Below are 9,953 nucleotides of genomic sequence, written 5' to 3'. Positions count from 1 at the left end.
CTTTCCTGAGGTTCCCGGTTCGAACGATGGGTCCTTAGTTTCTCCTAATCTCACCTCTAATACTAGCATCACCACAATCCAATATGAATTAACAACATTTTACCTCAAATGATGACGAGACTACTTCAATTTTTTTCTTTCTAGAAAAATATTCAAACTTTTGGTAGCTTTCTAATCTGTGTCACGTGAACAGGTTGTTCTAGATAGAAACTCCTAGCTATGAAAAGAACATTTAATTTCACAAAGAAATTTTATAAATAAAATTCCTCACCTGAATCAAAGGGCGCAATGAAACGATACATGAAATGGCATGTTAAGCTGTATATACTTCGCAATAAATATTAGGAATCTGTAATTGAGTAACCTTTTATATGCATGGCCTGAGAAGGCGAACTTTAATATGAATCAATAACTGTGATAAGAATCAACGAAATGTTCATCTCTAAAATTTTGCAAATTCGTCTCCACTTATTTTTAAAAATACTCTTCTTCAGCTAGCTAACTTCCTCCTGCCTTGGTCACCACTGATGTAAGCATTCTTAGTTAACAATAACTGCATTTACTGGAAGTGGTGTACATGCATTTATTTTGAGAGTAATGATCACTATTTTCACGGATGACAACCAGAGGTTCCAGTTACTTCAAGTACTTTTAACACTTTCAGGAATGGAGGCTTGTCGAAGTACAATTAACAGTTTTCTACATCTCGTGCAGATCGCTATTAATGATAGCGAGCGTTTTCAGAGCCTGCAACTAGTATTTCACTAAAGAGGCCGACATCAAAGTACAAATAACATTGGCACACCTGTAATAACATTAACGTAATCACGAATTATGAATTGTGAGCCTGTTACACTGACAGCGAAGTACAAGTCTATATGCCCTCTTTCTCAAGCAATTTCCTTTAGCAACGTAAATCTACTCCATCACAGAGGAAACATTATACTGCAGGTAACAAGCCATGTGTAGCTAGCACTGTCCTGTTGAAAAATGGCATCACGATACTGTGGCTTTGACGGTAACACCAGAGGACCCAAGATGCCCAAGACCTACCAACGAGCTGTCACTGTCACAGTCACTGCCAGCAACAACTATAAGTCACATCCGATGGTTCCGCACATCATGACAACAGTAGTAACACCACTGTGCATCTCCAAAACACTGGAAGAATTGAACATTTACAGAGGTCACCACCATACTCACTGATGATGGTAATCTGAGATAATGTGGAACTGCCACTCATTGCTGAACAAAGCAGCGTCATTCATTGATGGCATATGCTTCCCACTCTTGACACCACTAAACACAGCCATCTGTTTTGTGGTGTTAATGGCAGCCTAGGCATGTGACACTTTTGTCCAGCTGCTGCTACTACTACTCTGACCAATGGTGCAAGGTGAACAACGTTTCACAGAGACCATTCATTCATAGCTCACTGATGGTGAGAGCAGATATGAAGATGTTACAACACTTGTGGTGCACAATATGACAAACCACCTGTGGTTGTACATAGTCAATGGTGACCCATCTCTTTCACATGCAGTCGAACATCTGGTTTACTGCTACATACAAATGCCCTGCAAATCTGGATACCGCACTATTTGACCAGCAGGCCACATAAAGACCAACACTGAAGCCCCTCCCAAACTGGTAACACTGACAAATGAGTACACTGCATTTTAGGGTCCTTCACAGTAATCAACATCTGGCACTGTTCACACACTGTATATCCTATGAGGCCTGATATATAAAAAAAGACTAATGCACTCTGGTGGCCACTACCTTATGCTTACCCATTTACAAACCCACCAATAGTGAGTATGTGCAAAAAGTTACATTGACATTCCACCATGTCTTCTGGGTCTTTAACAATTTTGTCAGGCAGTGGAGAGTATTTTCTTTATCTGTTATTTCTGCTGGAAATGGGCAATTTGAAACAATGGCTGCACTGTATGGTCTGGGCAACCTTCTGCACATGCAAGAACCTAATATGCATTCCTAACAGGAATGCAGCTAGTCTGAACAAACAGTTACCACTAAGAAAAAACTTTTTGTCTAACCCAAGTTCATTTGTGTGATTTAATGAAATCAGAAAAACCATAAATTTGAAGATTTCAAAATAATCAGTCACTACACATAAAACAAATGTTGCATTCAACACAGTTGTTTGGAATTTTACGTGCATGTTCAGTTCATTCACATTCTGGGCAGAATAGAGATTGTTACAGTTTAAAATATTTTATTTCACAGGGAGTAGGTATCTATTAATATACAAAAGAACAGATAAGGGATGAAAAAACATTAACATATAAAACACACACACTACATTAAAACTTCACATTCGTCTAGTAAAAAATATAAAAAAAGGTAGTGACAGCGAGGGGAGGAAAAGAATGTGTCGGAAAGCAAGGCAGAAGAGGAGGGGAGAGGGAGAGGGGGAGGAGGGAGAGGGGGAGGGGGAGAGAGAGAAAACAAAATCCAACAATAGAAATTTACAAATGATATATATAATAGTGTGCAAAACAAAAATAGTACTAACAATAGTCTATAAAAAAATACTTTGTTGACTTATTTTGGTGACTGTTAGCAATTTCTGGAGCTTCAAAAAACTGCCTGTCAATCTCAATGAAATATTCTTAAAAATATGGGCATAGTTCCACAGTCTAAAATGATCCACTGTCACAATATTTTTGCTCAGAATTGTCATTTCATTTCACAATTTTTATTACAAGTATGGCTGTTAGAACAGTTTCTTCCTTCTACACATTAGTTAGGATCACATGAAATATGCACTTTTCATAGAACTTAGCTCCCAACTCTCATCCTGTGCCATAACTTCATAAAAATCAGATTTCATGACACAAACTATCAAGTGCTACACACGCCAAGACCATATCATCAGTTTGCAACCACTACTATACGTGTAGAGTAACAGGCCTTTTGAAACCTACAGAGAAACACTAAGTGTCCATCTGGTTTCTGTAGACATTGAAGTATTCATATACCAACACTAAGCATGGTGACTTATGGTGCTAGTAGTGAAGACAACTTGTCATATGCAAACTTGAGGCATTGTGCTAATGCACTGCTGCATCCGTATTGTTTTATTGAAGAGAATTTGAATGTATTGAAGTTTTGACTATCATCAATAAATGTCACTGCACCCATCAATGGACAAAGAATAATTTTGTTGTGATCGATGAAGTTCACCTGGAAAAATAAACACTTGAGTTTAGTACAGAAAATAAACACATATGAGTAACAGAAGCTTTATTTACACTGTCATATTTAACCCTTAACTCATGAGGTGTGGTCTCTCAGACTGCATTAAAGTTTTAGGCTTTGTCTACAAAGGTCAGTTCTGGTGGAATACCACAATGCTTCCTCTACCCTCCTTAAACCACCAATCCTGCTGTGGACTGCATTATCGTCGTCTTTGTTTGGGTCTGAAACGTGTTATTGACACTGCATTGCTTACCTTTTTTGTTCTTTTTTCCCCCTCCTCAGTATAGGCCTAGTACAAAACATGTTCGCAGGAACGTGTCAGTTTTAACGACCCTGAGTTTGATGAAAGTGTTAGTCTGTGTATGGCAGAAGACGTCATTAACACAGATTGAGAAATAGGAGAAAGATGAAAATTTTACAACAGCCATTGATCACGGTTCTGCTAGAAAACCAAAGAATCATTCAGAGAAGAGCTCCAGGACAGTTGTGATCAATTGTGATGGGGGCCTTTCTGATTCTCAAATACAAAACTTAAAATATTCGTTAAAATATAATGTGTTCTGGGTGGTGATAATGAAAATGTGGACAGCAGCATTGAATGTCAGTTTTGCAGACTCACATGTAACAATTGCACTTGATAGTTATGAAAGTAAGTTTAAACCAAGGAATTTAGTTTTATGAGAAAAATTACTTGCTACAGATAAACTAGAATTTTTCAGAACGTGAAATTCTGTGCTCTAACAGTTCATTTATGTGTACTATTCAAAAACTGCACAAAAATGTGATACTGTTTGATATAAAGTAAAATACAACAGGCTTGCTTTAGTGCAACAACTAGGAGTACTTACACAACATTTAAATAGTTGTAAAAATAAATGTTGTGTAACAAATTAACAATTTCAAACGATTGCATCTTAAATCTATGAGACTTCTTCACCTTGTAATATACATTACAGAAAGTCGCCTCTTAAGTAAATGACTGAAAATTGAATTGCAACCTGTAAGGGTGGAAAATTACGCCCATTGTGAAAGTTAACCCTAATAAAGGCAATGTAATCAAATCTTTATCTTCTTCAAGGGAAGAATTTTTCAATGTAGTCTAAAGTCCACAGAATATCTTTGTAAATTTCAGAGAAAACCTGGAAATTATTTTCAGATAAAGAAAGACCTACACATCCAAAGAAAGCTTAAATTTTCTTACTTTTAATCAAAATCACAATGATATACTAACCCTATTCTTCTTACACTTCAGATTTAATAATTCTAACATAGCCACACATCTAATCAAGTTATCAGAAGCTACTATTCAACACCTTACTTCAACTTGGAGCAAAAAATGAAAAACCTTTTGTGATAACACAGGGTTAACTACTAAGACATGCCATTTCTGAAAACCCTAACACATACAGCTTCCCTCTTGTGAAAGCTGGTTGGAGGTCAAGGGACTGAAGTGTGAGATCAACTCTCAGTAGTTCATCAAGAGTTAGCAAATCCCACCAAAAAAATTTGATTAAATTATTGAAGTATGTAGGAGTGGTAAAATAGAGGCACTGAAAGCAATACTGATGCCAGAACCAAGAAATTATTTAAGAAGTAAAAACATATGGATCAGACCATCACATAAGCCAGATCAGACTATGGGTCTCCCAGGGCTCACCTATGGCAAACTTAATAACACTCACATCCAACTTGCTGCCACCCTAATCAGGACAAAGACATTTAAAGAGCAACAAACACTTTCTAGCTGGGAGATAAGCAACATTAAAGGTGAGAAGGCTAGAACAGGGGAACACAAAAGTGCTATCGCTAAAATAGAAGATACAGTACAACAGAGATGAGGCTGACCACATGTAAAAGCAGTTAAAACACAGGAAAAGTGGGGTTACTGCAGCGAACAGAAAAGAAGCCAGGGTTGGGGGACCCTTCAGACGCAGTAGGAGCTAGAACACGACGCAAAAACCCTGCCCCAGCCCTAAATGTAGTTCTGAATGTATACTGAGACTAAAAACCACTTTCATGGAGAATACACTGAAACAATGCAACTAACCATCAGTTGTCCACCAGCATTAGAGGTGAATAATCCAGACAACCATGCTACACATGGTGAGCCAGCAGCAGGGGGCATCACATCAGGCTGTGAGCTACTGTTTATAAGGCTACACAATCATAAGGTGGGAGTGGATTGTTATAAAAGGTGAACTGTGGTGTAAGCTGGTAGGACCAATGCAATGATGAGACAGGACAGTAGAATCCTCAGGGAAAAATTAAAGGATGAGTGCCATGCAGTAGTTGTCTCCTTGATAGCGTTGTTTTGTCCAGGATTGAATATTGACAATATTATGATAGTTGTTACTCACCATTTAGCGGAGATGCTGAGTCGTAGATAGGCACAAGAAAAAGACTGTTACACAATGCTTTCAGCCAAACAGGCCTTCATCAGAATTAGACACTGCGCAAAGTTCTCAGCCTCCAATTAGTAAAACTCATCAATGATGAATGTCCAGTCTCTGTTACAATCATGAACTTTCGCCACTTTATCAATTAAAATACATTCTTGTGGGACTATGTCAAGCAATGGACATTGCCTGTAAGTGTATCTGAAACTTAATTAGGGCTGAGCACTCACAAACGGCCAAGTGGCCTCACATTCCTCAGAAACTTATCCTCTAAGTATAGGCTTGGAAGAGTCTAGTGTTCTGCAAGGGCAAAAATTAACTGACATGAAAGAACAGGGTGTGTAGACAGTTATTCACAATGCTATCAGTTGCAGAAGCCCTGTAGGGCACAGAGTGAGAGGCTGGGAGAGGGGAGGGGGAAAGTGCAATGCTATCTGGTGATACGAGGGAAAAAAAAAAATTCAGAATAGTTTGTAGTTTACCTGGAGAAAGAGCGTCAGGTGCGGAAGGAGGTGAAAGGATATGCATTTAGTGTGAAGGACAGCGCAGGGTCACAAATGATGGTCACAAGCTGATCTACGAAGAAACTTCTCACAAGAAGCACTGGAGCAAACTTTATGGCAAAAAGCAGAAACACATTTTGATTTGGTGTAGTGCTAAGGGGGGGGGGGGGGGGGGGGGGGGGGAACTAAACTACCTCAAAAATCTTCCGAAACAAATATGAGGGCTTCCAATGATGACTGGCAGATTCATGACCCACGTAGTGGGAGATGTTTCTATAATGGCAGCTGGGTTTAGTCACCTGACCAGAAATGTGGTGCCTCATGTCCAGCAAGGAGTGGCATATGGTGTCAGAAGGCACTTCCCTCTGGGATCAATCAAGGGCATTTCATTGGCAGCAGTCACAGTTGATAAGCTGGCAGTTAAATTGTGGAAAGTGTTGCTTTTGACACGAGGAGTGGGTGAAGTCTTTTCTCTGTGACAGTTGTTATTCTGTTTACTCCAATGACAATTCTTTACGTCTTTATGGAATCTGACACACTAAGAGCTGCTTCACGGGATAATATTTGGGTCTAATTTCTCCTATCAAATTAAGTAGGAAGACCCAGAAAAAACTAGAGAAAAAAATTGGAACAAAGTGGACACATCCTTGCTACCTTTCTCTTCACAGCACATGAAGTTATCGCTTTAACTTGGCATTCACACCTGTGCATATGGTACACACTGTCTAAAGGTATCTGCAATTGTCCACCACTATGTAGTTTCCTGTCGGTTTATTGTAACAAATCACAGAAAAAGTGACAAGTTTTTGTGAGATCCTCAATTTGCTAATGCTTTCAAACAGCTTATATTCACATCATGTACTCCAAGTTCTGCTTCTGATGTGAAACAATGTCTCACCCTTTCACCATGTTCCTCTCCATAAAGCAAAAATCTGACTTACCAGCCACATCATTTCATGTTCAACAATGTAAAGGAACATGGAATTCCATTCTGTGATATGACTAGCACCTCGTCCAGATGTATTTTCACGATCCATGAGAGATTGGTTTTAGAGGGACATTACCTACAAGCTAACTCTAGAGAAAATTTAAGGAGGTGAGAGCAACTTCCCCTACTACAAATAGCTGACTCACCACTGTGTGACAGTTCATACATTTTGCCCTTTTTCCCTGTGCCAAGACTAATGTCATCCTCAACTTTTTGAAACTTTGTATATTTGACAGTAATTGTGTAATATATACCCATACAATGTCTTTCAAAAAATAACCAAACATTGAATTACATGCCGTAAGAGGTATTTAGTGATGTGTGGATGGCAGCTGTGCCTTACCCATCACCTCTTTTGTAACCATGTTGTTTTAGAGTGCTAATATACATATTATTTAGGTTTTGTGATACTGTTATTTGAGTGCAACACACTGAAGTGTTAGTGGCAATTTCGAAGATTTCACATTTTGAAACAAACTTATGGAGATGGTACTTTGGGTTGTATGCAATGTTACAAATTGTTTACACTATTTAGAACTGCCTGTCAGTCAATTGAAAATGGTCCTTTGCAAGGAAGCCTTCCATTTCAGCTGATACAATTCAGAAAATCAATAATCTGTTATGTGTCAATTGGTAATTATTTTTCAACTATTGAGTGAAAACATCTGCTAAAAGGGACAAGAGTTATGGTGAGACAATTTGTGATTCTCTTACCATGACAATACGCATGCACACTCAGTTTTACCATTTCACCAGTTTTGCGCCAAAGATCTGATGACTATCCTCCCGCAGCCACCTTACATGCCAGACTGTGCCCCTTATTTCCAAAATAACATAAATACCGAAAGAACACCTTTTTCAAACTGCTGATGACATAAAAACAAATGTGTCACAGACCTGTAAGGTCATCTCAAATGAAGGTATCCAGGACTGCTTTGCAGAACAGGAACACCACTGGGAGAAGTGTGTGAATTGGGGAAGGGAGTACTTCAAAAGGGACAATGATGAATAAACTGTAAATAATAATGATTTCTTTACAAGTCTGTTAGTTTCTGAACAGACCTTGTATACTGAATAAAACACCAGGTGATTGAAAAAGATAGAACACTAAAAAACAGGAACACAATGCTCACATAACTGCATAGAACAGAGTTCAAAGGACAGCTGCACTGTTCGTAGCAATGTGGTGACTACACCACAAGAGATATTTTGTGTGTTAGAATTTGCATAAAGCAAATTCTTCCAGTACAACACACATTCTGCCATCGATTCAGCAATTTACGACTGGCATACAAAATTCTTTGAAGTTGCTCACTTATGCAAAGGGCAGAGCACTGATCAGCTACACATATCGGATGAAAATGTCGAGCGTATCAGATGATGATGATGGATGATCTGGGTTTAAGGAGCGCTCGACATCATGATCACCAGCACCCTGACGAAAAATCAACATGCAAATGTCATGGGTGGGGACAAAGGCTGTCCCCCACATGAGTATCAGAGATTCATTAGCACAGAGCCCTCTGATGGGCAGGCCAGGAACTTCAACTTATTCAAACAATGGTGTGGCGTGTTCCAGAGCAATGCCTGCATATGAAGCCTCACAAGTTGCCATTACCATAGCAATTTCATTCCAGCAACCGCAACAAAAGGTATGAATTTTGCATTTCAATTCTTCAGAATATGGCAGAGGATATTTTTTACCAAATGACTTACCTTTCCAAATGAATTTACATTTCATATACTGGGTAAACTAAACTGCCAATGTAAAAATTTGGGGTCACAAAATCCTGACATCGTTGTTAGGCATTAAAGAGACTCTTCGAAACAATGTGTTGTGTATGGAAACTGACAAGAATGTCATACACGGACATGCTGCAAAATTGGTTGGTTCTTCAACTTCACAAATATTTCAATGATTTCACAACTAAGCATGACAGCATCCCAACTCACTTTCACCTTGAGGTGTAACATTATCTTAACACCACCAACCACAACACTTAATTGGAAGAGATGGACAACAAAATCTTCTTCCTTGCTTCTGGCCTCCCAGGTCATCAGCCTACACCTTGTGATTTTTTTTGTATGGGAGAGGGTAGGGTGCTACTTAAAAGACAGGGTCTTTATCCCACCTATGGCAGCAACTCTTCAAGAGCTGAGACATCTAGTTGTTAAAGCTATCAATTAGATAAATAGAGACTTCTTGATTCTTGTATCAAATGAAATGGACTACCGTTTTGATATTTCTTGAGCAATGCCTGGTGCTCACATATAGTGTATGGCGTAGTGTGTGGGGGAGTAAAATACTTTGAACCTTCCTCTAACATGTACAATATGTTGTGATCTTTCACAGTTTGTCTGTAATAAAGAACCGAAATCTGTTTTTGTCATCCTTTCTAATGTTTTAAGTGCCATTTCAATTAGATGACTGACAGGCAACTACCTCTAAATCAATGTATGCTACAAAACACAATTCATGGAGTCATAATAAAATTGTACGAAATCAATTCACTTCCTGAAACATTTTTTCATAATCTGTCCGAGTTTATTATTTAACTGCGCATGGCTGAATACTTGTCCTGTTATTTTAAGGGGGTTGTCAAATTTCAGTTTATTTTTTAATTATTAGTAGAGTTACAATGATGAAATCGTTTCTGAAGTACCCGAAAAATAATTGAATATTTGACGTCACCTTCCTACCACATCCTACCACATCCACTTTTTGAAGAAACATTACATCACATACAGGTTCACAGAGGTAGCAACCCACACATTCACAAGGAGAATGGGAAAGGATCCTGAGTACAAATCTGAGACCTTCTGAATAGGTGACTTAAGGTG

The 9,953-nt window shown here is 38.6% G+C and overlaps 1 protein-coding gene across 1 annotated transcript in view; it reads right to left on the bottom strand.

Annotated features, from left to right (window-relative positions):
• Nucleotides 1-2,065: 2,065 nt before the first annotated feature.
• Nucleotides 2,066-9,953, bottom strand: part of LOC126335501 (serine/threonine-protein kinase polo) — a 71,897-nt gene continuing 64,009 nt past the window's right edge. The window contains exon 10 of the mRNA XM_049998838.1: nt 2,066-3,210. Within this exon, the coding sequence (XP_049854795.1) occupies nt 3,025-3,210 (186 nt within the window). The 3' untranslated portion in view covers nt 2,066-3,024. The remainder of the gene's footprint in view (nt 3,211-9,953) is intronic.

The sequence above is a fragment of the Schistocerca gregaria genome, chromosome 2 (assembly GCF_023897955.1).
Source record: "Schistocerca gregaria isolate iqSchGreg1 chromosome 2, iqSchGreg1.2, whole genome shotgun sequence".
NCBI classification, from domain to species: Eukaryota; Metazoa; Arthropoda; class Insecta; order Orthoptera; family Acrididae; genus Schistocerca; species Schistocerca gregaria.
Note: the sequence above shows the minus strand (reverse complement) of the source record. Positions and strands in the feature narration are given on the sequence as shown.